Here is a 27,937-nt window from a genome sequence, read left to right on the forward strand (position 1 = left end):
AAAAAGATAATTTTCACAATATTCCCTCAAAAACTTCTCTCAAAAAATTCCAAAACAGTACAAAAAATTACCAAATTGTGAGTAAAGTCAGTAGGCTTTAGTTTAATATGATACAAGTAAGTATCATTTTCAGTAACTATCATTTTTTTTATATTTAACAGTAAAGTAGAGCTTTGACAAAGATGTGCAATGCAAACTCTTTTATTAATGAAAATAGAAGTGCAATGTGTTAATACAGTAATAAAATATTATTATACAATATGACCTCTTGTAAATTGCATCTGAAATTCATTTTATATGTTTTAAATCATTGCATATGATTTAAAATTCACAAAATCATATTTGGTTTTGTCCAAAACTTACAAGCATGCAAAACATTTAAAGTACAGTGAGGTCCAAAAGTCCACATAAATAAATCTGAGATTTAAAATCTCCAGGAATTAACAATTAACAGTTTTTATGATTTTTTTGTACATAACGTCATTAATATCCTGTACTTTTTTTAGGTGACTAATGAACATTTTTGTATAATGACATTGTGAAATTTTAGTGGCAACATCTCCCTAAAATAGTATATAAATATATAAATAATGATATAAATAATCTTATATAGCTATAAGATAAATGTATATATATATATATATATATATATATATGTGTGTGTATAATTAGACTTTGAATGTGTGAATGCGAAGTGGACTTTTAGACTCCTGTAGCTTTAATGTATAGCCAAGTATCAAGCAATATGGTCACTTTTGCTGATTTGGAAGCTATTTATAACATTTGTTGAGTATTTTTTTTCACTATATATTCCTACTACAGTATAAATCCTACTAATTACACAGTTTTGCAACAGTATGTTGTTGTGTATGTATGTGTATGTGTGTGTGCTTTAGGACATGAATGCTCGCACACTCCCCCGGATGACTGCCCTGCATATGGGGCAGTGGCGCAGACTGGCTGCGCAGTCGGTGCAGACGACCAGATGGCCACAGGGGATGAAGACCATGGAGACAAGTTTGTCCATACAGACCTTACAGGTCCTCTCTTCCTGAAGCTGTCGCAGCTGTTCCTCTGGAGTCAGGTTTGATCGCACTGAAAAACACACATAAACACACAAGTCAGGACATTTCAGATCAGTCTGGGTCAGTTGAGATGACTGATAGTATGTTCTGTATCTGTTTCATCCCAGAGGCTACTAGATGGAGAGAAGATTAAGATATACCCAAACACACACACACACACACACACACATTACAAGTGGAATGAGAGCATGTTAATATGGACCTTTCTCCCTGTCTGAGACCTGCGTTCTCGGCGTTCTCTGCCTCTCCACAGTCTCTGAGGGAACAAACCATGCACATGTTAGAGGAGGGAATGGCACACATTATCACTTTATTTATTAACAACATGGCTTTCAAAATATAGGTGACATTAAAACACAAAAATTAAAAGTCTGTCATTATTTACTAACACTCAAATCATTTTAGATTTTAGGGGGGTGCTCATAGAAAACACGTCTACAAACGCAAGACCAAACAGGAAGGATAAGAATGCGGGGTCTCGAGTGTATTTAAAACTTTATTTTGATGTTGTTGATGGCAACTTCAAAACATGTCACTCATGTGCCAGAAAAAGCAGTGAGGTGCAGAGAGACTAAATCATCTACTGCTTGTTTATATGGAATGTGGAAAAAATACAAAAAATAGTGCAGTGGAATGCAAAAAATGTTGATGCAAATCTTGGCCTGTTATTTATTCTGTGGAACACAAAAAAAACTGAATGTTGTGTTCCATGGAATAAAGCTCCATAAAATGACAAACTGCCAAGGTCAGTTATTTTTTTTTTATCTAAACTCTATCGCATGCTTTCAGAACATTTGAAATACTCAGCACAAGTTGCATTAAGTATTTTGATGAGACATTTGCATCCTTTTTTAAAGGGGTCATCAGATGCAAAACTTACTTTTACATGTTTGAACATTAATGTGTGTTGGCAGTGTGTGTACACAACCACCCTATTATGATAAAAATCCACCCAGTGGTAATTTTTTAAACTTTATAAGTAAAATCTCCTTTTTTAAATCAAGCCATTCTCACCATTCTCAGACCAAGGTCACTCCCACGATAGTTGATTGACATGGCCGTCTTACCTTAGACCCGCCCTGAGTGAGCTGTAAACACTCCGACTCCGGTGCAGGGGAAGACAAGAATGTCTCTGATTGAGCGATTGAGGTTTTTGTTGTTGGATGTGATAATGAACATAACAATCATCATTAACTCTCAATATCTGAGCTGCTGAAGATGCAGCAGATTAACATTAATGTTACTTTCGTTTTTGAAGGAAATGCGCCGTTCCCCAATCTGCCTAAATGTGTCATGTTCACGCAAATCATTCATTTCATCGTGATGCACAAGAAAAAATTAACTCAGATATTTTACTGTAAATTTAAAAAGTAATGCGTTACTTTACTAGTTACTTAAAAAAAGTTATCTGATTACGTAAATCAAGTTACCCCCAACACTGTTCACCTACAGCAGGGTTTTTATGCATCTTTGCAAATCGTATTTCCTAATAATGTGCTAGTTAGCAAGTTTTGCGGCTAAACGTGACTAAAGTAAACAGGTCGTCTCATCAGCCCACAGAGGAGAGGGGCGGGGTGAGCAGAGCTTATTAGCATTTAAAGGCAAATGCAACAAAACAGCTTGCTCTGAAAAGGGCTGATTTTGACAAAGTAAAAAGGGTGTTTTTTACACTACCACTAAGAAATTTTAACCAAAGTATGTTATAGACTCATTAAGACCCCAATGAATCATATCAACTTGTGGATAATGGGCATCCTTTTAACCCCTTCTTCAAAAAAGTTTGAAGGTGGTTCTTAGCTAGCATAAATATGTTCTATGAACATTTTTCTAATGTTCCCATTAAGTTATTAAAAGTTAGTAAGTACTAATAAACTTAAATTAAAAGGACATTATACCCAAAAATGGAAATTACCCCATCAAGCCATCCTAGGTGTATATGACTTTCTTCTTTCAGACTATTACAATCAGAGTTATTAAAAAAATGTCCCGGCTCTTCCAAGCTTTATAATGGCAGTGAATGGGTGTTGAGATTTTGAAGCCCAATGAAGTGCATCCATCCATCATAAAAAGTACTCCACACAACTCTAGGGGTTAGTAAAGGCTTTCTGAAGTGAATTGATGCATTTGTGTAAAAAAAAAAATCCATTTCAGTGCTGATAGCCTTGTGGGCAGTGTGCCGACATAAGGAGCAGTTGCACCTCGGGTGTCCCGAGCTGGAATCCTGCCTCGTGGACCCTTCCCGATCCCAACCCCACTCTCTCTCTCCCACTCACTTCCTGTCATATCTCCACTGTTCTGTGGAAATAAATTGGAAAAACACCACAAAAAAAAGAAAAATATCCATATTTAAAACATAAATAAACTCTAATCTCTAGCTTCTGCTAACTGCTTTACACACATTTACGAGAGAGTGGTGTTCCAGTGGATGACAAAGGACTTGGCTTATATCAAAATCCTTGAACATTCTTCTTTACAAATCCTTGTTTTGTAATTTGTGACTGGTGTTTTGTTTTGCTCTTTCCTCTGCACTTCTGCATTCGTCACCACGTTCATCTACATCTGTCGGATCTCGCATATGACAGTTAGCGGAAACTAGAGATAATAGTTAAAAAATTTATATTTTTCTTACACAAATGCATCGATTCACATCAGATGGCCTTTATTACCCCCAGAGTCATGTGGCAAAAAGTTTAAAATTTCAACACCCATTCACTGCCATTATAAAACTTGGAAGAGCCAGGACATTTTTAATAGAACTCTGATTGTATTTGTCTGAAAGAAGAAAGTCATATACACCTAGGACAGCATGAGGATGAGTAAATCATGGGGTAATTTTCATTTTTTGGTAAACTATCCCTTTATGGGAATGTTGTGTAAATAATATTTCTGTGCTAAAGTTTTGATAATGTTATTAAAAGCCAGATAACGTTAAACAAACATTGCATTAACATTACTGGAAAGAACTTTACCAGAACATTCTGAGAACATTCCCTGTTAGCCGAGTCGCAGTTTGTTGCCATTATATGGACAAGTGTAAATAGGACACTTTTTTTTTCCTTTTGTGGTTTAAAAAAAAAAAGGGTGTGATACATTATAACAACACCAGGAAGAGTAAATGATGACTGACTTTTAATTTTAGGCTAATTTTAATTTTATCTCTTTAAGTGTCTCCTTCTGTACCTAGTCAGGGTAGCACCATATTGCATTTTTGACAGGCTGTGAGGGATAGAAGTACAGCATGTTCAATGGATTGTACTGTTGTTTAACAACATAAAAATTGTTCAGCTAATGAAATGTCTTTTTAGACAAAAAAAAATCAGTACAATAAAACCTCATAAAACATGTGAAAGTTGTGAAAATGATGTTCTTTATGCAGTACCTGTAAGTCTACCCCTCAGCCTAATTATCATCCAATGGTCAATAGCACCATTTAAATAATGTAAATATAGAGTTATGTAATTGAGATTTGTTTTATATTGATAGAGATTTGGAAACAGAAGGTGCTCCACACCTGGTCTGGGCTCCCCCGTCTGCCTCTCCTCCTCTTCGGCCTGCAGGACGTCGGTCACCAGGTCAGAGACTGAGGTGTAGTGTGAGCCCGTGAGCAGGTAGCGTGACTGCACCAGGCTCTCCACTAGCGAGTGCTGGAAACCCATCTGCAGCACCGCCTGCACCACAGGGGACAACATGGCTGCCGCCACTGAGTTCTGCCCACCTAGCACCTCTGCCAGCGGGACAGCACACAGGAACATGAGTGTATGCATAAGGGAGACTGTGCACTTCACTTGTGATGGCCACGTAGTTAGAAAAGTCATCACTAAGGTCCATAAATGGGACAAATGGGTTTTAATTAAAATCTAAAAATGCCAAAGGAGTCTTTAAAGCATTAGTTCACCCAAAAAAAATTTTTGCTTAAAGTTTACTTGACCCTCAGGCCATCCAAGATGTAGATGTGTTTGTTTCTTCATGTGGACAAATATGGAGAAATTGAGCATTACAGCTCACCAGTGGATCCATCCTCAGTGAATGGGTGCCGTCAGAATGAAAGTCCAAACAGCGTTTTCACTGCAGAAAGCAATATTATGGAAAGAGGATCTGTATTTTAGCCAGAAGCAACGGTTGGACATCTTAACGATGGATTTCTTTCTTTCAAACATGCAGCTTTTCCTTTCACAAGATATTAATTGATGGACTGGAGTGGTGTGGATTATTGTGATGTTTTTATCAGCTGTTTGGATTCTCATTCTGACGGCACCCATTCACTGTAGAGGATTCGCGGGTGAGCAAGTAATGTAATGCTAAATTTCTCCAAATCTGTGTACATGAAGGAACAAACTCATTTACATCTTGAATAAGTATGTTCTCAGCGAATGTTCATTTTTGGGTAAACTGTTTCTTTAAAGGAGAAGTCCACTTTCAAAATATATATAATACATATAATGTTATATATATTATATGTAATTATATGTAATATACATACATATAATGTACTCACCCCCTTGTCATCCAAGATGTTCATGTCTTTCTTTCTTCAGTCGTAAAGAAATTATGTTTTTTGAGGAAAAGCATTGAAGCCGCATTTAAACTGCATATTGGAAGTTCAAACTCAGGGCACCGTAGCAGTCCATTATATGGAGAAAAATGCTGAAATGTTTTCCTCAAAAACATAATTTCTTTACGACTGAAGAAAGAAAGACATGAACATCTTGGATGACAAGGGGGTGAGTACATTATATGTGAATCTTTGTTTTGGAAGTGGACTTTTCCTTTAAGAGCGTAGTAATTTGCTTAATTTAAAAACAACAAAATATTTCTAGGTCCTCACAAGCAGAAGTATAAATAGAGCTTGTGTGTATGAACTGTTATGCAGAGCAAGATATTGTTGCGGGTAATTTATTCTGTGATTAAGGCAAAGAATTAGTACAGGTATGTTTGTTTCCCAGCAGCGTACATTAATTTAAAACTGCAAAAGACAAGACTGAAAGTTAGAGTAACACTGATCATCATCATTGTTAGTGAGGACAGGGAAGAAGAGAAGATCCTTTGCCTGGGTGAAAAGTAAGTTGAGAGAGCTGGAACAATTATAACAACTCCAGAGAAACATAAAATGCATGGCAGCATAAAATGCTGCCTGAAATTTTCTGCTTATTACACAGCTTTTTTAAAGCCGTTAAAATAAATACAGTAAATACTGAGTTTATGTGATTGTTTAAGAGACAAAACGCAATTACAGCTATGTAGAATACTGTGTATACTGTATACTGTGTTGTCATAGACAATGTTATTATTCAGAAATATCTGAGTGCTGAATGCTGTGAGTGACCAATCAAAATCAAGTATTCTACAGAGCCGTGGAATAAGCACACATAAGAGTCTGTTTATCCATATAACACAAGCACCGACAACAATGGAACATTTTACAGGACATAAGAATAGCAGGGAATATGTAAAGTCAGGGGTTTTCAAATTGGGGCCTGTGAACTAAGAGGAAAATTTGAGATAAAATAACTTTACTAAATGTATTTAAACAGAAGTAAGAAACAAATTTGTATACAGTTTTGTGAAAAATTATTATTTTTATTCATTACCAGTTGTATGGCTCTATTTTGAATGAAGCTAGTTTTAATCTACAAATAAATGTGAAATTAATTTAAAATATATTTGTATTTTTTGCATGCTTTTGTACACAGAATTAATTGTTCTATACATAAAAATGTCAAACTGCCTTTATATTTTTTGTGAGGAGCCCCTTGCATGGGAACATCATATTTGGAAGCTCTTATTTAAATGTATGAAAACCCCTGCACTGTGTTACACCTTTAAAACAAGTTGTTTCGATTGCCTTACCTGATGTAATGTTTCCTGCAGTTGATGACGGAGATCCACCCTTTAAAACAAAGAAAAACATTTAAAATCTATAGCAATCTTGCAAACATACTTAGCTGCTAAATTAACTGTAACTGTATTGCTTACCACGCTCTCATTCATGTTGAAGTAAGACCGCTGGATATTGCTCACATATTCTCGTCCTCTGGATTGAAGCAAATATTCACATCTTTGGAAACACAAACAATATTAATAATGAGCATACATGCACTAAAAACACTAAAACAACATAGATTTGGTATTAAACAATTTAGATTTGTCTTTAGTATTCATTGATTACATTATATTGTTCTTAGCTGTTATATTGTGGGATAAAAAAAATCTTCAATGCAACTGTGTATTTTTGTGTATTTTGTGACTTTGGATCCCCCTACTGTTAAGTGAGTGGAATTATACCAGTAAATGTACCAGTGTATAATATGGAAGCTGTTTCCACCATGGGATAAAAGAAAAAAAAATTAAATAATTGCAACTTTTTCATTTCACAAGTCAGACTTTTGTTCCCTCAGATCTAAGAAAAAATAATAATTGTGAGATATAAAGTCATAAATGGTAGATATAAAGTCAGAATTGTGAAATATAAGCAGAACTGTGAGATATAAACTCTAAATTCTAAGAAAAAAGTAAGATGCAACCCACACTGCTGTAACATGCATACATATGATAATATATGTACAATTTATACTTGAATAAACAAAGTCAAATGCTGCAAATGAACCCACAAGAGGGGACGGCTGCAACAGTCCACAGGCTGTTGCAACATTCATTAAAATGTAATTAAAATTATCCTTAATAATCATTTAGCAATTTCTTTATTTTTTTTTGTGCACAGACAGGGTCTTCAATCAGTTAAACTGGCTGTATAAAACAAGGAATAGTAAATATCAGAATACCTGTCATTGTCATTTTCATATTTGAGTTAGAATAACACATTTAATTGCTTTTATTTTTGTTCACATTTTCATTTTTAATCATAGACCTACAGGGCGAGACGTAGTGTTTAAAAACAACAAAATACGCTGGGTTTAAAAAAAATACATTTCTCAATTTTAATAGATTTTCATTTTAATAAACCAATATTGATTCTTAAATCACAGTCGATCTTTTAGTGTATGCTGTTTTCAGCTGATGGATGAACAGTACATAGACTGTCTTCCTTCTAGGCTTTGTGTTACTTTTGATATGAAACAAAGTCTCAGATTTTAAATTCTGTCGATTTCATTAGGAAATTCAAGCAATAAATACCGTTGTGGCGCTCTTTAATGTGGTGTGATAGATTGTTGTAGCTTCTGTGTACTCGCCTATGCGTAATCAAACGCATAGGAAAACATTCGCAAAGTTGGGGGTAACGCATTACACACAAGTTACTAATATTATTACTTTTAACTAGTAAATAATAAAGTGACGCATTACTTTTTAATTGACAAGAAAATATTTGAAAAAGTTTTTTCAAATAAGTAACGCCAGTTACTTTTCTCCCCATTTATTGATTAAAAGCTCTCCTTTCCCCATGTTGAGAGAAATCGGGAGTAAGATGTTAGTTATACAATAAATGTGAACATGCATTAATTCATCTCACTCACACAAAAAAAAAACAGATTCAGTATTCCTCAAAATGAATAAAAACAGTGAAATTCAACTCAGAAATTAGGCAAACCTGCAATAATTAAATATGTTTAATTAAATATTTACTTTTCTCAAAGCCTGAGGCTTTTGGTGTGAAAAGGCTTTTACATTTGCCAAAAATAGAACTTTTTATATTAAAAACAAACAAGCAAGCCCTGTCCAGATTTATAAAGTAATGCAAAAGTAAAGTAACGCATTACTTTCCATAAAAAAGTAACTAAGTAACGTAATTAGTTACTTTTTTAGGGAGTAACTCAATATTGTAATTCATTACTTTTAAAAGTAACTTTCCCCAACACTAAACGTTTGTGACAGTTTCGTTTTTGTTCTGGATCCCCTGCTCTGCAGCCACACTGGAGCGCACTCGCCACCAACTGGACAGGGGTGGGGACCGACAGTGTTTGAGCCATTATTTGTCAATATAGTGACACCTGCTGGTGAAGGAGTGTCACTAAATATTGTTTAAATATCGCGTCCCTAGTAAATGACATGGATGAGCTCGTGGAACTGTGGAAGACGCCAGCAGATGTAAGGTTTCAATTGATGCTTAAAGTTTTGTTTGTGGATAACGCCCATACTAATTGTTTATTACCTTTTCTTTTCTTCTTCTTCTTCTTGAGAATAAACTAAGTCATCATGCTTCAAAGCACTACTTTTCAAGACTAGAAAAGAAACAACTATGATTTCAGTCAATGACAGAATAATTATTTTTTAGCAAGAAACAACTATGTTTTGGTTAATTATTACAATACATTTGAACTACAAAATAATAATTTCATCAAAAGACACTGAAATTAAATAATAGCCTAAGTCTGTTAACTTCTGTGAAAGTTTATTCAACTAGGGCCAGTTGAATAAACATAGCCACTATGTTAAGACTGTCTTATAAACTAATTTGACCAACTAGCAGTTAACCAGGTGGTAATCAGTCTTACTTTTCAAATTCAAATTAGACATTTGATGCAACTGACTTTATAAGTAAGTGTTTGTGTCTGACAAAGAGAGGGTGAGAGTGAAGGAAATTACTCCAACTTTGACTCAAACTGATTTTCAACCCATTTACTGAAATAAAAAACGAGATATACCTAACTATTGAAAGGGGCTCTTTATTAATCCATAAAATTACAATTATGTAATATTATGTAATGTTATGGCAAGCTTTTACATCAATGTTGTGGTAAATGACAGCATGTTGGGACAGTAGCAACAGCTGTGATAAAACCTGGTACATAGCTTTATGCAATATCTGTGAAACATGCTATCTATTTCTATTAGAGGCTAAAAAAAAAAAAAACTTTTTATCATGAAAAGTATTTTTTGTAGAAGGAATGATTACATGTGGCTGATTTGTTCCAGGAAGGATGAGGGGTTATTTGACCATGTGCAGTAAGAATATCATCACTGTAGTTCATTCCTGACTGAAGAAATAAGCCATGTTGCAACTGCACCTTGTTGCAACTGTCCCCTCTCTCTCCCTTTTCATCTCGCAATTCTGATTTTTCTCTTTTTGCGAGTCCATATGTCGCAATTCTGACTGTTTTCCCTCAGAACTGTGAGGGGGAAAGACTGAATTTTGCATTATTGTAAGGGGTAGGTTTAGAGTTACGGCAGGTGTAGACATTAATAAAACACATCTAATAGGTAGAAAATATAATTTATTGTTAGTTACTTACTGCAGCTGTAGGGAAAAGATGGAATTGTGAGATACAATTATAATTACCTTTTTTTTTTTTTTTTTTTTTTTTTCCTAGGAATTGTGAGGGGAAATGACTGCATTGTTAGATAAAATCGCCATTACCATTTTATTTAACCCATGGCAGAAATAACCTTAGGATAGCTGCACGTGTAAGTGTGTTGCTTTCGTAAAGCAATCCGTCATTTTCGTGGAATTTCGTCCCCGCTAATTAAACTTACTCCCAGAACAGACATTTGTAGAGGAGCATGGGAAAGAAACAGAAGCCATGTGCACTCCTTATTCGAAATCAGTGTACCAACAGGAGGACTTTGAAACCGATATTTCAGGGTCCAAAAAACATACATACAGTTGCTTTAAGGTAGAAACATAAACTCACTGTGGAAACCATTTGGCGTGTTCCTGCCAGGGGTCATCTCCTGGTTCCCAGTTCCTCAGACCACCGTCGCAGAAGAAACACTTTACATTGTCACCATGACCTAAGAAACAGACACTTATTAATAGGGATGGACAATGCCTCTTATTTTATTTTCGATCCGATACCGATATTTTCAGGCCCCGGTATCATCGATATCAATACCGATACCGATACTGATACCGATACCTCTAAGCTAAACTGATCTTTTAAATTATTAAAAGAATAAAATTTGTAATTATACTCACTTTAACATTATATTTGAAAGTCATGTGTTTTAAACATTTCATAAGCCCTTTTTTTGTGTACACTGTCAGAAATACAATGTACTAAAATTGTATTTTAGCTCTTTACTGGGGCAGTAACCTCAAAGGTGCACCCTTCCCTAAAAGTCAGAAAGCATACTAGTACTATACAAGTACACACGCATTAAGGGTAGATAAGGTAGAAAGGTGTATTTTTGAGGGTACCTGATGAAAAACAACCATGGTGTTACATAAGTACTAAAATGTATAATAATAATAATAATTATTATTATTAATTATTGTTACCATGGTTTTTGCTACAAATATTATGGTTAAAATAATAACCTGTAGTGTTAATGGTGGTAAAAGGAAGCAAGCTGAAAAAGAGCTATGGTAAATTTGTTGTTACTGCAGTTTACCACAAATATGTGGAAAACTGTGGTTACTGTAGTAAAACCATGGTTATTTTTTGTACATGGCTGCCAGACTGTTGTACCCCTAAAGGTTAAACTTTAGCACAAATAGTTAACTAATTAAATAAATATTTAATGTACACTACACTGTTCAAAGTTTGAGGTCAGTATGATTTTGTAATGTGTCTTTAACTATGCTAGCCAAGGCTGCACTTATTTGAACAAAAATACAGTAAAAACAGCAATATTGGGAAATATAACAATTAAAATAACTATTTTCTATTTTGATATTTTGAAAAATGTCATTTAAAAAGCATCTGTGATCAAAGCTGAATTTTCAGCATCATTATTCTTCAGTGTCATATGATTCTTCAGAAATCATTCTAATATAATTTGCTACTTAAGAAACATAATTTCTCATTACTATCGATGTTGAAAATAGCTGCTTCTGTTGCTCTACTTTAACAAGCACTGTAAAGTGTCAGCAGCGAACGCTATCTGTGATTGATTGGTTCTGTCTTTCAGCATTTGATGAGCAGGAGAAATAGTTCTATCCTACACAATAATTATAATAATGGTCTATAGCTAATAGTCTATTGTTCCTCGTAGAGGCTTATTTTATGCACCAAATTTCTTGCTAAATAAATAAAATTAATGGTTAAAAATGCACTTTAGAATCAATATTTTTATGTGAGGATCGATCCTTTCGATACAACAACGAAAGTATCCATACTTCAGGATCGATCCGCCCATTATTAACATCTTCTAAATAACACATTATAATTAACAGATACAGTGCAGAATATATGCATATCAAAAGTAATTTCTAATCACTTTTTAGAAAGTTCCAAGTTAATTTTTTCATCAGTAATCCACCTTTTTCTTTAACACAGAAGTAAGCTTATAGGTGAGACTTCTGGTTTATTATTCACTATAGACCATTTCGCTAGATGTAAACAACACTGGTCCAGAAGTGCTTCCTGTTTTTTTTTTTTTTTTTTTTAAATCACATACACAAATACATCGTAAAGGTGCTAATGTAACATTTTCATCCAGTCAAATGTTATGTTGGTTGTATTTTTTGTGATGTTTGTGTAAAGTAAAAAAAAGAAACAGGAAGTGTATCGGGACCAGTATGTTTACATCCAGCGAAATGGTCTATAGGGAAATAACAGGAAGAATAACAACGTGCCGTAAATGGTAAAACTGTTTGCACTACAAACCACTGTGCTCATAGTTAAGGTAATACATTAAAATAATATGGTAAGACACACCAATTTGCAATATCAAGCGGTAAAATAAGCTGTTTTGTACAGCTAAAAATAGCTGGACGCTGAGACCGGAAGTCACACCCATAGAATTTACAAATGGCCACGCCCACTCTTACCGGAAGAAAAAGGTGGATAGCCTCAATTTAAAGTGGTCAAAAAAAGTAGAATGTTTTCATAAATAAAGGTGACGTTTTATATTAATTTATATAATTGTATTGTTCTTTAATTAAAGCTGCAGGCCCTAATTTTTGGCGCTCTAACGGTTAATAAACAGAACTGCATGCGTCTTGCGGAAGAACATTGTAGCCGGAGCTACTTCTCTCTGTTTATGTTTATGACGAGTCACGCAGGTACTGAGCTACTACGCACTACCAGAACCTAAAATAGTCCGAATATAAAAACTTATTAGTGATTCAGAAGGATAAGCGAAAAACACGGTTTGGAAAATGGATTTATGATGTACTCACTTATTATGTGCATTTTGTAAATTATGAACAGACAAAAAAGTCACGGACTGCAAGTGATATGCAATTTCTGAATGCATATCAGAATAATAAGAGGCACACGCTGGACAGCGCTGTGCTCGCGGCTTCTCTCGTTCATTCCGCTCATTCACAGTGCGCGTGACTGCCGGGCGCGTGACTGAGAGCGCACAAAACAGAAGCAAGAAAGTTTCGTTTCCTCGCCGAATGTAAACCACCTAAACCCCCGATTATAATTTCGTTTGGAATTTCATTTTAAGTACTTTGCTTTGCTCCCAATAATTGAAATATCCTTGCTTTACCCGTGTAGAAGAAGCCAGCTCGCGCCAGTGCCTCGGCCTGCACTGATGCTCCCGTGGGCCAGTTGTGGTAGGTGGACAGCCTGTTGTCCTCCGACTCCATCTCCGGATACACCGCCTGCCCGGACAACACCTGCTCGTCCACGGTCAGCCGCTGCAGTTGACTCAAGAGCTGCCCGTCCACAGAGTCAGACGAACCCAGCGGGACATTGCCCACATCCCTGCCCATCATTAAGCCGCACGTGGGGAAGTGCCTCTCATGCTCCCCCCGCGGAGTATCTCCATGAACCCAGTGCCTCAGGATCCCAAAGCAGCAGAAGCACTGCACCGTGTCACCGTACCCCAGATAGTGAAATCCAGCCCGGGCCAGTTCCGCAGGGCTCACGGGCGCGTCTCTGGGCCAGTTTTGGAAAGTCTGGAGTCTTTCCTCCTCACTCCGCATCCCGAGTCGAACCCCCGCCTCCATTGGCGTGCTCCTCTCGCTCTCATGTCCACGATCTCCCCTCATCCTGCTGCCCTTCCATAGTGGACTGTTCAAGTGTGCTTCAGCCCCCCCTCCGCTGGCCATATAGCCTATTATTGACAGTAACAGAGCAGCGTTTACTAAAGCGCACACATTTCCAGAATAGGCAGTTGTTAAAATGATCTGCGCTGTGGCCAAACCCTGAATAGCATTTATACAATAGACGCCTTTCACGGTGATTTTCTCTACTTTTCACATGAGCAAACCTATCGCATATACATACTTATATTTTATATAGTTATTTGTGGAGGACCAAAGTACTCGAAATGAAACAATGAATTAATTGAATTAAATAAAACAACAAATGTACCATTTATTTCTAAATAATTACATAATTACTAAAACATTCCATGAAAACACAACTTTAATTTTTTAATATTTCCTCTTTTACACAGCACTGCTGTGTTTAAATATCCTTTTCATAATAAAATGTGCTTTTTCAAAAAGCCGTTTTGCGTAATAATAAGCTGAATTTACGTCCATGACGAATCATATATTTCCAAAGCACGATTTACAAGATTTATACACAGCAGTAGCGTGTGAAAGGATATTGTGAAATATTTTGAACAACAAAGGTTGTGTATTCGTGGAATTTTACCAAATAAATGTATTTATTTATTTAATAATTGAATTAATTATTTATTAATTCTATAATTATTATGTATTTATTCATGTATTGAATTATTTTTTAATAATTTAATAATAATATAATTATTTCAGAATAAACTGCTACATAGTTTTTTTTGTTTTATTTTAGTAATTATTTCATTTTGAGTACTTTGGTCCTCCATTTATATATTTATATATTTTTTCATAGCTTTTAGCTTTTTATTTTATTATTATTATTATTATTATTATTATTTTATTTTTTTATTTATTTTTTTTTACAAAAAACGGTGCCTTGTTAATTAAAACTATTATTATTATTATTATTATTGTTGCTGTTGTTATCATTATCAATAATATCGTTTTTTTAGATTATTTTTGATAAATTCTTTTTGATTAAGCCTATATTTCCCATAAACCTTTCAGTCATCCAGAGTAATCAGTCAAGCACTGTTAACATCAAATACTTCCAACTTCTTTTTTGTAAACAAAAAACGGTGCCTAGCTAATTAAAAAAGCAAATTAATCAAAAAATATAATAATAATAATGATAATAATTATTATTATATTATAGTGTAGTTTTTTTATTATTTTGATTAAACCTACATTTTTTTTACAAAAACAGTGTCTAGCTAATATAAAAAAACCAAATAATAATAAATAAATAAATAAACAATAAAATAAATAAAAAAATAAATAAAATATTTTTGATTAAACCTACATTTCCCATAAACCTTTCACAAAGTAATCAGCCAAGCACTGTTAACAAACTACTTCCAACTACTTTTTATATATAAAAAAAACAGTGCCTAGTTAATTTGAAAAAACAATAATAATAATAATAATAATTATTATTATTATTATTATTATCAATAATAGTTTTTTTTAGATTGTTTTTGATAAATTCTGTTTGATTAATAATATTTAAAATTTATTTTTATAATAATATATTTATTTTTATTAGTATTATCAATAATACGGTGGTCTGTAGACTACATTTCCCACAATCCCTCACAGGAAGTTCGTCATATGTTGACGACAAACGTAATGGCGGCTCAGTGAAACGCACAGGCTTCGTTCGCAAGGGACTTGATTTTGAGATTTAAAGGCAAGTAAATGCATGAAATTTCTTCTGTTTTTAATTGCAGTCCAGTTGAGTGTTTTCTTAATAACTTGGTTTTACTCGTTACAGTAAGTTTCTGGTTTCTAAAGAGTTTGTTTATTGGAGCGAGCAGGCCATTGCTGTGCTCACTGTGCAGTTTAACGATATTAAAACACATGTGCAATCAGTGTAATTAAAACATCACATTGCTACATCATCCCGCGGCTGGATATTATTGCACATGTATTGTTCTAGCTACATTATTTAGCTGTGTTTAATGATAACAATTGGACTAAAATGTGACTAAATATTTTTCCTAAAACAAAACAAAATGATTTCCTGTTCAGTAAGTCTATATAATAATCTGTTAAATCCTGATAAATAAATGTTGCACAGTTTTGGGAAGCAAAAAGATCTCTAAAATGTAAGTGCGTATGATACAAGCCAGTTAATCTTATACTTATAAAAGGCCTTGGTGTAAACATAAACAAAAAGTGTCAACAATCAACGTAATGCATCTGACCTTGCTTTCTCCCTCTTTCCAGATGGCGGGTGACTCCACTGATAAGAAGGATCTGGACACCGCAGGGAAGGAGCGGGAGTCTCGTAAGCGCAGTCGTTCTCGCTCCAGGGATCGTGATCGGAAAGGATCTCCTGGCAGAGAACGCAAACGGCATCGATCCCGTGAACGCAAGCGTTCCCGCAGCAGATCCAAATCTCCTGAGCGGTGTGTAGCGTCATATATTGTTCTTTTCATATCAGTGATATAATGTATTTGTACTCTAACCCTTGAATGCATCTTCTCTGTGTGTAGAGATCGGCGTCAAAAAGATAAAGAAAGAGAGAGAGACAAGGACAGAGACAGGAGCCGCAAAGACAGAGAAAGAGACAGGGACAGACGGGACAAAGACCGGTCCAAGAAATCAAGGTTTGAATCATGCTTTCCTTTTTGGGGTGAATTTTACAGATGACAACAGTACTTTGTCACCACAAAACCAGTCATAAGAGTCAGGTTTTTTTTAGTTGAAATTCTTAAAATAATAATTAATAAGTAAGCTTTCCATTGATGTATGGTTTGTTAGTATAGGACAATATTTGGCCGAGATACAACTATTTGAAAATCTGGAATCTGAGGGTGCAAAAAAATCTAAATACTGATAAAATTGCTTATAAAGTTGTCCACATGAAGTTCTTAGCAATGCATACTACTAATCAAAAATTACATTTTGATATAATTGTAGTAGGTAATTTACAAAATATATTCCTGGAACATGATCTTTACTTAATATCCTAATGATTTTTTGGTAGGGCTGTCAACGATTAATCGCAATTAATCGCATACAAAATAAAAGTTTAAGTTTGCCTAATATATGTGTGTGTACTGTGTGTAATTATTATGTATATATAAATATACACAAATTAATGTGTATATATATATATATGAGAAATATGTTATTAATATACAAAATGATTTTATTTATATGTAATATAAAATTATAAAAATTATAATAAATATATATACTTGTAAATATTTCTTAAATATATACATAAATGTGTTTGTATTTATATATACATAATAATTATACACAGTACACACACATATATTAGGCAAACTCAAACTTTTATTTTGTATGCGATTAATCACGATTAATCGTTGACAGCCCTATTTTTTGGCATTAATAAATCAATAATTTTTACCCATACAATGTATTGTTGGCTACTTCTACAAATATACTCGTGCAACTTAAGACTGGTTTTGTGTTTATTGATCATATCAATACACTTTTTGATCATGTTTTGTGATGTACTGGACAATGTTGTTGCAAATTATTTGGAAAACTATTTGATGTTTTAATCTTACACCTAAGGTAACATAATATTATGACATTGATACTATAACAAGGCTTCTAACATGCAAAATCTGATGCTGAAAAATGTTAAATTCATTGTGGTGGAGCTGGTGAAAGTAAAAAATCTAGCAGTAAATAAAAATCTAAGCAAATGGACCAGGAAGAGAAAAATCCTTACTGTTGAGAGAGTTGCTTATATTGAATTGCACTGTGTATGTATATTGAGATGTTTTAAGTATTTAAATAAAAACTATAATATATAAATGTATTAAAATCATGTGACATGGAAGTTTTGTGACATATATCCAAGTGAAACAGCTTCTCAAATGAGGAAAAAAAAATTAGAGAAAGAAAAATTAATGATGCACAGATAAATTCAAAAACTGCAATATTCCATTAAAAAAATACCAATTACCAATGTTGATTTCATGGAGATTTTAATACTCCGTTTGCTTTTTCCTTCCAGGAGCACTTCTCCCAAATCCAAGGATTTGAAAATAAAGAGGGAGAAGGATTTGAAGAAAGAAGAAGAGGAGGAAGATGAGAAGAAGAAAGAGAAGGTACTCTATTAGAAGTCTTTCAAGTTTGGAGGTTGCATACTGTGTACTTTTCTGACACTGTTTCTTGTTTCTGCACTGTTTTAGGTGCAGCCCCTCTCTCTTGAAGAGCTGCTTGCTAAGAAGAAAGCAGAAGAAGAGGCAGAATCTAAGGTGAATAGATTTTACTTTAATTATTATGCAGATGCATTCCACTGTTGTTGTTTTTTCTAAACATGTGTTCCTGTTGCAGCCCAAGTTCTTGTCTAAAGCAGAGCGAGAAGCTGAAGCCATCAAACGAAGGGAGCAGGTGGCAGAGGAACGCCGCAGACAACTGGATGAGGAGAGGAAGAAACGAAGAGTATTTCAGGACATCGGCAGGAAGATGCTAGGTGAGAGGCAGGGCAGATAGTAGGGTCTATCGAAACTCGATTATAGTTTTAAAATTGCTTGAGTTTTGTTGCTTTTAGTCTGTCTATTATTTTTGAGGCAATCTATATGCTAGTTAATGTTGGCTAAATCAACTTCTCTTTTCTTCTCTTATTTTATCTAATTGCAGAGGATCCTCAGGAAAGAGAACGGCGGGAAAGAAGAGAGCGGATGGAAAGAGAAAATAATGGGAATGATGAAGATGATGGGAGACAGAAGATTAGAGAAGAAAAAGACAAAGGAAAAGAGCTGCAGGCCATAAAGGTGAAGAGTCCTACACTGTCTTTACTTACTGGAGAAAATACTAACCACTCATTTAGATCATCGTCTTGACTGAGAGAGTATTTGTTAAAAAAAAATTAAAATTAGTGTTAAGCATTTAATTTATTGTCAAACATACAGGGAAAAACATGGAAATATGACATTATAGAGTTTTGACACAAATTTCAGGATTCGATTAGATTCTCATTCACAAGCTTGCGATTCGATTACAGATTCAATTCAGTATAAATTATTTTATATATATATATTTCAGGTACAGTACATGCCAAGTTTTCTCAAGGAACAAAAATCTCTCAACTAATGCTAATAAACACACTATAGCTTGATCTCAGCCAGTTGATCTTGTAAGTAAACCACCGCTCTGCACATTTTGTCTGTATCTCAGATGTCTGTTCTATTCAAAAGTAAGTGCCCTGCGAACTCAAAATATATCGCCCTGATTACAGTTCGAAGACAACGTATCCACAAGTTTCCGGGGGGGGGCTACTGTAAAAAAAGAACGTGGGTACAACTTCTGGTGAGGCGGCGGACGTAGTATACCAGTGGTATTTGTATGCTAATTAGCGAAGAGGCTAAGTGTTTTTTTTTTTTGGACCATTGTTTACTTTGTAAAGATGCACATCTTTGTGAGAGATGCCATTACATTCTTATGGGCAACATATGCTTTTCGAATTTGTGTTCCCACATCATTAGCAAGTTTGGATCGCTAAATCTTGATCTTAAAAGAATGACTGTCAACTAGTGAAATGACATTTGAACCGAGACATCAGAGCTTGTGTTAAAGGGCATGCCTCGATTCGATGCTTGTTAACGTAGAAATCACTTTCGTAAAAGCCTCACTTTCTGTCCAGTCATGTGCGCGATTCACTTTGCGTGTCCTAATGTTCGACCCCCAGATCTTACTTTGCCAGTACATTTTCACTGGGAAATACATAATAATTACATTTTTAAATACCCAGTCATACAAGTAATATGAAGAACACAAATTATTTTAGGAAAATTAAATATATGTCATATATATGCAGTTAATATATGTGTACATTATTCTTCTATTACGTCATATTGATATTCTTACTGACATTAATGGCACTATTCAGTGGGTACATTAATTTATAGTCAGAAATTCAACCAACAAACACACACATGGTTAGGCTTTTATTTGTGCATATAACATGGACCGATCTATGGAAATTGTGGTGAATGCATCTTCCGACGGAGCTTTAGTCTTTTGGCTGCTTTATTTTTTACTAACCACCAGATCGCGCTGTTTTTCGACACTCTTGAAGCTTTAAATCTTTTCCCGAAACAGTCAGAGGAAAGTCTTGGTGCTTCACGAGGCTTCGTTTGCCCGTCACTCCTGTCAACTGTTGAATGAATGAGTGTCACATCCCGCTTGTTTACTTTGAACCGGAGGACGCTCTCACTTTTGACGCAAGGCCTCATGGGGCGTAGGAAACTTGTGGATATGTTCCATTCAACGAACATTAAAGTGTGAAGACATGAATTTAAATTGCATTTATTTACAGAGGTATATTATGTCACTTCTCTAGTAAGTTTCGTCTGTGTTTGCAGACGATACAGGCTGATGGCGTAGCGCAAATCCATGAATGAATATTCCTAAGGAAAATAAACTTCAACTGATTTCCACTGCTTAGAGAGTAGGAAGCAGTGAACATTGGGTAGGGACCATGTTAATCGGTTCAGTCATGAAGCTCTCTTTGAACTAGCTGGTTATCTGAATCAGGTTAAATAAGAGAGGCATGCAATATATGCAGAGCGAGGGTACGTGAGGACTGTAGTTGAGAAATGCTGATGTATTTAATCATACAGTATATGATATGATATGATATATATATATATATATATCGCCCTAATTTTCTTAAGGGATGAAGTACAGTAAGTTTTGCTGTACTTAAATTGAACAAATACACAAATTCTTACAAAGAGCTGCTGAACAGTGAATCAGATGAGTTGCTTTATGAACAAGGAGAGTGATCGCAACGAGTCATATCACAGATTAAATTACATTTCCAGTCGTGTTATTCATAGTGTGAGCACTTACAAATTCAAGTGGATCGGAAATTATGAATCTGTAATTAATAATAAATACAAACGACAAAGCCAGATTTTGAAGTTTTTATTGAGCTGCTTTCACCATTGTGTTGTTTCAAGCTGAAAAGCATAAAATTGCGCTTCATTTTAGATCCGTTCTCCACTCCGGTCATGACAGCAGATATGGCAGTTCATGTCACAGCAAGCTTCTCCATTGTAATGTGTTTTTAAATGTACAATATAAATTTTATCATCTATCTTCACTATTATCCAGTCTAGACTGTAGTGTCCGTGTCTGAAAGTGCCGTGTGTTGCTGATGTGTTCTCTATTTGAAGTCTGAGACTTTGTTTCATATTGGATGTTCCATCCATTAACTGAAAACAGGCTGGACTAATCGATTCTTGGGACTTAAGAATCAATATTGTTTCCTAAAAATGAAAATCGATTAAAATTGAGATATCAATATTTTTTTACCCAGCCCTAATAAATTACAGAAAAATTGGTATTGGATTTGCTTTGAAACCATTTTTATGCAGAAGTTGCTAATTTCACGAATATTTAAAAACAAACAGTATTAAGAAACACTTTGAATTAAAAGTGAAATTTTGAAGCAAAAAGACTAAAACAGCATTTTCTTGTAAAACGTTTTTCCAATAATATTACAAAAAGCATTAAGACGTAGAAGTTTCTAAATATCCCTTTGGGAGTAAGCAAAGGAAATCTTGGCTGCAGAAAAATCTATGAAATTAATTTGCAGATGTAGTTTCTGCCAGCAGAATAATCATCTTTCCATTTATTTTTACGGCTGTCCATGCTGTGCATTGAAGTGTGTCGGGTGGTTATGTGTCTTTTTGATGAATGGTGAACCAAAAACGTATTTATTTTCTCTTCAGGAGCGCTATCTTGGCGGGATGAAGAAACGGCGGCGTACACGCCATCTAAATGACAGGAAGTTTGTCTTTGAGTGGGATGCGTCTGAAGACACATCAACTGACTACAATCCAATGTGAGCATCTCATGAGACACCATAAATAACTGCGCTGCTTTGCTATTTGCACATAAAAGTCCAGATTATTTTGTGTATTTTACTGCATTGCATTTAGGTCACCCTTGTTAGGTCTGCAAATGTTTAGCCAGTTGGATTGTACATATTTATATAGTATATATGATATAGGAGCTAAAGCGTTACTTAACAGCACTAAAACACAGGTTTGACTTTTTTTTATGTGTTTAGCTATAAAGAAAAGCATCAGGTTCAGCTGTACGGCCGAGGCTTCATTGCCGGCATTGACCTTAAGCAGCAGAAGAGAGATCAGTCTCGATTCTACGGAGACTTGATGGAGAAGAGACGGACCCTTGAAGAGAAGGAGCAAGAGGAGTAAGTCCCACACACTGCATTTGATATTGATAGATTGTATGTATACTACCATTCAAGTGTTTAGGGTCAATACATTTTGTTTTTTTTGTTCAGTAAGGATGCAATAAATTGGTTAAAAATGACAGTAAAGACATTTATAATATTACCAAGATTTTTAAATATATATATTTTTCTGCACTACCAGTCAAAAGTTTTTGAACTGTAAGATTCTTCTGCTCACCAAGGCTGCATTTATTTAATCCAAAGTACAGCAAAAACAGTACATTTTTGAAATATTTTTACTATTTAAAAGAACTGCTTACTATTTGAAAACGTTTTAAAATGTAATTTATTCCTGTGATCAAAGCTGAATTTTCAGCATCATTACTCCAGTCTTCAGTGTCACATGATCCTTCAGTAATCATTCTAATATGCTGATTTGCTGCTCAAGAAACATTTATTATTATTATTATTATTATCATCAATATTTAAAACAGCTGAGTACATTTTTCTTCAAGATTCTTTGAATAGAAAGAGCCAAAGATCAGCTTTTGTCTGAAATGAAAAGCTTTTGTAACATAGAAATTACATTATAGTGAATTATAGAAATTAATACTTTTATTTAGTAAGGATGCTTTAAATTGATCAAAAGTGATGATAAAGACATTTATAATGTTAAGGATTTCTATTTCAGATTAATGCTGTTGAGCAGCAAATCAGGATAGTAGAACGATTTCTGAAGAATCATGTGACTGGACTAATGATGCTTAAAATGCACTTTAAAATCACAGGAATAAATTGCATGTTAAATTATATTCAAATAGAAAACAGTTATTTTACATAGTAAAAATATTTCAAAATTGTTTTTGCTGTACTTTGGATCAAAGAAATGCAGGCTTGGAAAAAAAGAGAAGAACTTAAAACAAGAAAAAAAACTTCAAAAACTTTTGACTGGTAGTGTATATTTAAAGCAACTATTTTCAACATTGATGGTATTTCTTGTGCACCAAATCAGCATATTAGAATGATTTCTGATGGATCATGTGACACAAAAGACTAATAATGATGCTGAAAATTGAAATTTACATCACAGGAATAAATTACATGTTAAAATGTATTCAAATAAAAAAATGCTCATTTTAAAATTGTAATAATTTCACACTCTTATTGTTTTTACTGAAACTTTGGTGAGCATAAGAGAAAAATGTTTGTATGTATGCATAATTAGCACAATCACATTTTTTATAGTTTTAATGGATATGCTATTCAATGTTTCTGCGTTTCACAGACTGAGGCTGAAGAAGGTCCGAAAGAAGGAGGCCAAGCAGCGCTGGGACGACCGGCACTGGTCTCAGAAGAAGATGGATGAGATGACAGACAGAGACTGGAGAATCTTCAGAGAGGACTACAGCATCACGACCAAAGGAGGAAAGATTCCCAACCCCATCCGCAACTGGAAGGAGTATTCACTGCCGCCACACATTCTGGAGGTCATCGAGAAGTGTGGATATAAGGTCAGTGTGTTTTTGTTTGGTGTGCTTCTCAGTTGACATGATTAAACAGATTTAGGTAGTTTGTAAGTGTTTAAAATGGCTAAGTTGCATATGGCATCCATTTAAAGGTTTTGAGTATATTAAAAATGTTTTATTCTATACATTTTTATTCTTTGTCAGGATCCCACACCTATCCAGAGGCAGGCCATTCCTATTGGTTTACAGAACCGTGACATCATTGGTGTGGCCGAGACTGGTAGCGGTAAAACCGCCGCCTTCCTCATTCCATTATTGGTCTGGATCACCACTCTACCTAAGATTGACAGGTGAAAGCTCACTTTTATTTGTCACACTTTTATATGCCAACCTGTTCTGTAGAATCAGATTAAATGTGGAAACTCTGTATGTGTTTGTGACTGTAGGATCGAGGACTCTGATCAGGGACCTTATGCCATCATTCTGGCCCCCACTCGTGAGCTGGCACAGCAGATAGAGGAGGAAACAATTAAATTTGGCAAACCGCTGGGAATCCGGACAGTGGCTGTGATCGGTGGAATATCCAGAGAGGATCAAGGGTTTAGACTCAGGATGGGTTGTGAGGTGAGAGTAAAATCCCTTCTTCTATATTACGCGCTTGAACCCCTATTGTAATTGTTAGAATGGCCAAGGATCAGTGATCTTCACGTGAAACTGATCGTGTTGATCAAACCACAAGAAACGCCTACAACATCAACAAGGCTTGCCCCATTCGGCCTGACGGGGGGCGCCACAGCGATCAAAAGTATGAAATCACAAAACTCGAAAACCTCTCAAGTGTCTTATGTCGTTGGAATCCTTTGCTCACGGACACAACGCATTCCTCAAATTGAAGCATGAGCCTGCTGATTTCGGGTATTCTTTTTGAAAAAAATACTTTTGCGAACTAGTCCTAAGTTTTTTGCCTGATCAGAACCAAACCAGTGCAGAAAGATTCTCTGGAGAGTGATTACCAATAATTATCAACAAAAAAAAAAAAAACTTTTGACTTGTTGTTCCAAAGGGGCAGGGCCACTTTTAGTAAAATCCCTATAGCTCCTGAAGAGAATGAGATATCTTTGCCAAGCTCAGAACACCTATGTAAGAGCTCGATCTGAGGTCACAGGAAAAAAATTGCAGGGCTTGGCCACTTGGTGGTGCTATAAGAGGGGAAAAACATAAATGGCTATAACTACGCAACCATTTGTCCAAACAACATGAAAACCACTGTGCACGGTCATGGTTCAAAGAGCCACAAGTGTCTATAAAGATATTTGTACATCTCAAAAAAACATCAAAACAATGATAAAGTTGAAGCACCTATTAGACAAGGTTAACAGAGGCTGATCTGAGCCATCTAGCCATTCTCAGATGCCTGTCGTTGTTGCGTCACACCCACAGAGGCCGCTCCCACAATAGTTGATTGACATGAGCGTCTTACCTCAGACCTGTCAGCTGTAACAGTCCGACCTCCATTGTTTCAAAGCTGGAGCAGGGATGTAAGTTAGACAAGAATACCTGCGATTGAGGTGTTGTGTTGCTGGATGTAATAATGAACATAGTGGTCATCATTTACCCCTGACATCTGAGCTGCTGAAGATGCAGTGGATTGTTTGTTTGTGAATGGAATGTGCCTCCTGATCTACATATATCCGTCTGTGTTCACACAAATCATTCGTGATCCAGCTTCACTTACAGCAGAATTATTAATCTTTGCGATCGCCTTTCCTAATAACGTGCTAGTTAGCAAGTTTAGCAGCTAAATGCGGCTAAAGTAAACAGGCTCATCACTCCACAGAGAGAAGAGAGGGGCGGAGCGAGCAGAGCTCATTAACATTTAAAGCAGCCTCGACCACAACAGGATGATTTTTGCAGAGCTGATTTTGACAAGGTAAAAAAGGTGTTATATACACTACCATTGAGAAATTTTAACCAAAGTATGTTATAGACCTTTCATTAAAACCCTAAAAAATCATATCAACTTATGGAAAATGGGCATCCGATGACCCCTTTAAACAATTGTACATTTGCGAACTAGTCCAAGGTTTTTCGCTCAATCTGGAAAAAACTTCTCTGGACTCTCTAGGCTAATAATTATCAAAAAATGTTGAAATTTACCATTTGGGAAGCTATAATAGGGTCGTTTAGAAAAGGGGCTTGTCCAAATTTACCCAAAATCTTATAAAGCCTAAAGGAAAACTCAAAACGTCACAAAATCTGGTGAGCACATGTGACAAGTGATTCTAAACAAGCATGCAAAGTTTTAAGGAGATCTGACCACAGCTAGTGCTACAACAATCATAAACATAAAAAAAAAAAACAATATTTCTATATTAAATTACCTGGATTTGCCAGAAATGCTTTTTTTAAGTACTTGATTTAGGTGGTTAGAGGCTTGCTAAATAATGTCTTTTTTTGTATGTGCTTAATGTCTTAAAGTGCTTGCACCCCAATAGTCACTGCTTGCAGCTATATTTTCTAAATTATTGATTGGACACTGGTTGGTGTCTATAATTGTATATATATATATATATATATATATATAGGTATATCTAATGTGTTTTCCTCTTTATTCTCAGATTGTCATAGCCACACCCGGTCGTTTGATCGACGTGTTGGAAAACCGATACCTTGTCCTGAGCAGATGCACGTATGTGGTACTAGACGAAGCCGACAGAATGATTGACATGGGCTTTGAACCCGACGTCCAGAAGATTCTGGAGTACATTCCTGTAACCAATCAGAAGCCAGACACAGATGATGCGGAGGACCCTGAAAAAATGATGCAGAACTTTGAATCGGGCAAACACAAATACAGACAGGTAACAGATATCATGAGCTAGGAATTATAAAGGAAATACCTGACTATAAATGAAATCACATTTAGTTTTGCTCCTTTAAATTCCTCCTCCTCTCATGTTTGTTCAGACGGTCATGTTTACGGCCACTATGCCTCCTGCGGTGGAGCGTTTGGCCAGAAGTTACCTCCGAAGGCCTGCAGTGGTGTACATCGGCTCTGCAGGCAAACCTCACGAGAGGGTGGAACAGAAGGTCATCCTCATGTCCGAGGGTGAAAAGAGGTCAGAGTGCACATTAACTGTAACCAATCATATTCAAATAAAAGTTGTTGTCAAATTGACTTACCATTTTTTGCAAACGTTCTCGTGTGGTAAACAGGAAGAAGCTGCTGGACGTTTTGGCAAGTGGCTTCGAGCCGCCCATCATCATCTTCGTTAACCAGAAGAAGGGTTGTGATGTGCTGGCTAAGTCTTTGGAGAAGATTGGAGTGAGTACACAGTGTTTATTAATGTCTGTGATGAAATCTAGAAACAGATTTCAGTCATTAACTCTCAATCTTTCTTTTACTCTGTCCTGCAGTACAATGCTTGTACGCTCCACGGTGGTAAAGGTCAGGAACAGAGAGAGTTCGCTCTGTCCAACCTAAAGGCTGGAGCTAAGGACATCCTGGTGGCCACAGATGTGGCAGGCAGAGGTATCGACATCCAGGACGTCTCCATGGTCATCAACTACGACATGGCCAAGAACATTGAGGGTGAGTCCAACATCATCTTTGTCATTTATATATTATATCAAGGGACTTACTGTTTTCCATTCCTATTTTTGAGGATTAATCTTTAACTTTACTTCTTTTCTCAGACTATATCCATCGTATTGGCCGAACGGGTCGTGCTGGAAAGAGTGGTGTGGCGATGACTTTCCTGACCAAAGAAGACTCTTCTGTGTTCTACGACCTGAAACAGGCCATCTTAGAAAGTCCTGTGTCTACCTGTCCGCCCGAGCTGGCCAATCACCCAGACGCCCAGCACAAGCCCGGCACCATCCTTACCAAGAAGAGGAGAGAGGAGACCATCTTTGCTTGAGCTGAACCATTTACACATGTTGTTTGTTTTTTTGTTGTACATCTTGTGAGTGTGCCGTTTCTTCTCACCAGATTTTTTGCAACCAAGTTCATAAGAGACCACCAGTAAACCAAGGGATCAGTTTTCTGGCAGATAAACCAATGACAAGTGTAGAAATCTGTAGTAGAGAGAAGTCATTTTCTCCTTTGACATCCTAAGATGGACAGTTAGTCAAACATGAAATTTTAGAACGGCACACAGCTTTTCTTTTTTACACATTACATGTAACTGTGTTTGATTTTTAAATTGTGTAAAAATACCAATTCATGAATGCATCTGTAGATACTCCATTTCAGTCAAAGGATGAGTAAAACTGTTCTTTCACTCTGTGGATAAATAATAAAGTCCTTTAGACT

General features: G+C 35.6%; 2 protein-coding genes across 2 annotated transcripts; one reads left to right on the forward strand and one right to left on the reverse strand.

The window, feature by feature from the left end:
- Positions 1-202: 202 nt before the first annotated feature.
- On the reverse strand, positions 203-16,235 carry birc7 (baculoviral IAP repeat containing 7). Its single transcript, XM_051096313.1, has 8 exons — positions 16,170-16,235; positions 13,419-13,988; positions 10,670-10,769; positions 7,059-7,140; positions 6,933-6,972; positions 4,597-4,809; positions 1,288-1,341; positions 203-1,095 (listed from the first exon to the last, which is right to left on the reverse strand). Exons 2-8 carry the CDS (start codon positions 13,981-13,983, stop codon positions 893-895), a joined length of 1,257 nt encoding a protein of 418 aa, XP_050952270.1. The 5' UTR covers positions 13,984-13,988; positions 16,170-16,235; the 3' UTR covers positions 203-892.
- On the forward strand, positions 15,515-27,934 carry ddx23 (DEAD (Asp-Glu-Ala-Asp) box polypeptide 23). The gene is made up of 17 exons (XM_051096304.1): positions 15,515-15,652; positions 16,192-16,373; positions 16,461-16,574; positions 17,963-18,056; positions 18,141-18,206; positions 18,286-18,424; positions 18,592-18,725; positions 21,690-21,802; positions 22,031-22,174; positions 23,442-23,667; positions 23,827-23,972; positions 24,069-24,246; positions 26,241-26,483; positions 26,590-26,741; positions 26,839-26,947; positions 27,040-27,214; positions 27,319-27,934. The coding sequence occupies exons 2-17, from the start codon at positions 16,192-16,194 to the stop codon at positions 27,540-27,542; spliced, it is 2,439 nt and encodes an 812-aa protein (XP_050952261.1). The 5' UTR covers positions 15,515-15,652; the 3' UTR covers positions 27,543-27,934.
- The last annotated feature ends 3 nt before the right edge of the window (positions 27,935-27,937 follow it).

This window comes from Labeo rohita, chromosome 23 (genome assembly GCF_022985175.1).
Source record: "Labeo rohita strain BAU-BD-2019 chromosome 23, IGBB_LRoh.1.0, whole genome shotgun sequence".
In the NCBI taxonomy this organism is placed as follows: Eukaryota; Metazoa; Chordata; class Actinopteri; order Cypriniformes; family Cyprinidae; genus Labeo; species Labeo rohita.

Bases quoted from the DNA above. Each gene is read 5' to 3' on its own strand.
- birc7 (XM_051096313.1), bottom strand. From the start codon at position 13,983: ATGGCCAGCGGAGGGGGGGCTGAAGCACACTTGAACAGTCCACTATGG. The intron at 10,770-13,418 runs GTAAAGCAAGGA...TCTGTTTCTTAG, and splicing joins AGCTGGCTTCTTCTACACGG to GTCATGGTGACAATGTAAAG. The intron at 4,810-6,932 runs GTAAGGCAATCG...TCCCGCTGGCAG, and splicing joins TGCAGGAAACATTACATCAG to AGGTGCTAGGTGGGCAGAAC.
- ddx23 (XM_051096304.1), top strand. From the start codon at position 16,192: ATGGCGGGTGACTCCACTGATAAGAAGGATCTGGACACCGCAGGGAAG. The intron at 16,575-17,962 runs GTTTGAATCATG...TTTTCCTTCCAG, and splicing joins GACCGGTCCAAGAAATCAAG to GAGCACTTCTCCCAAATCCA. The intron at 18,726-21,689 runs GTGAAGAGTCCT...TTTTCTCTTCAG, and splicing joins AAGAGCTGCAGGCCATAAAG to GAGCGCTATCTTGGCGGGAT.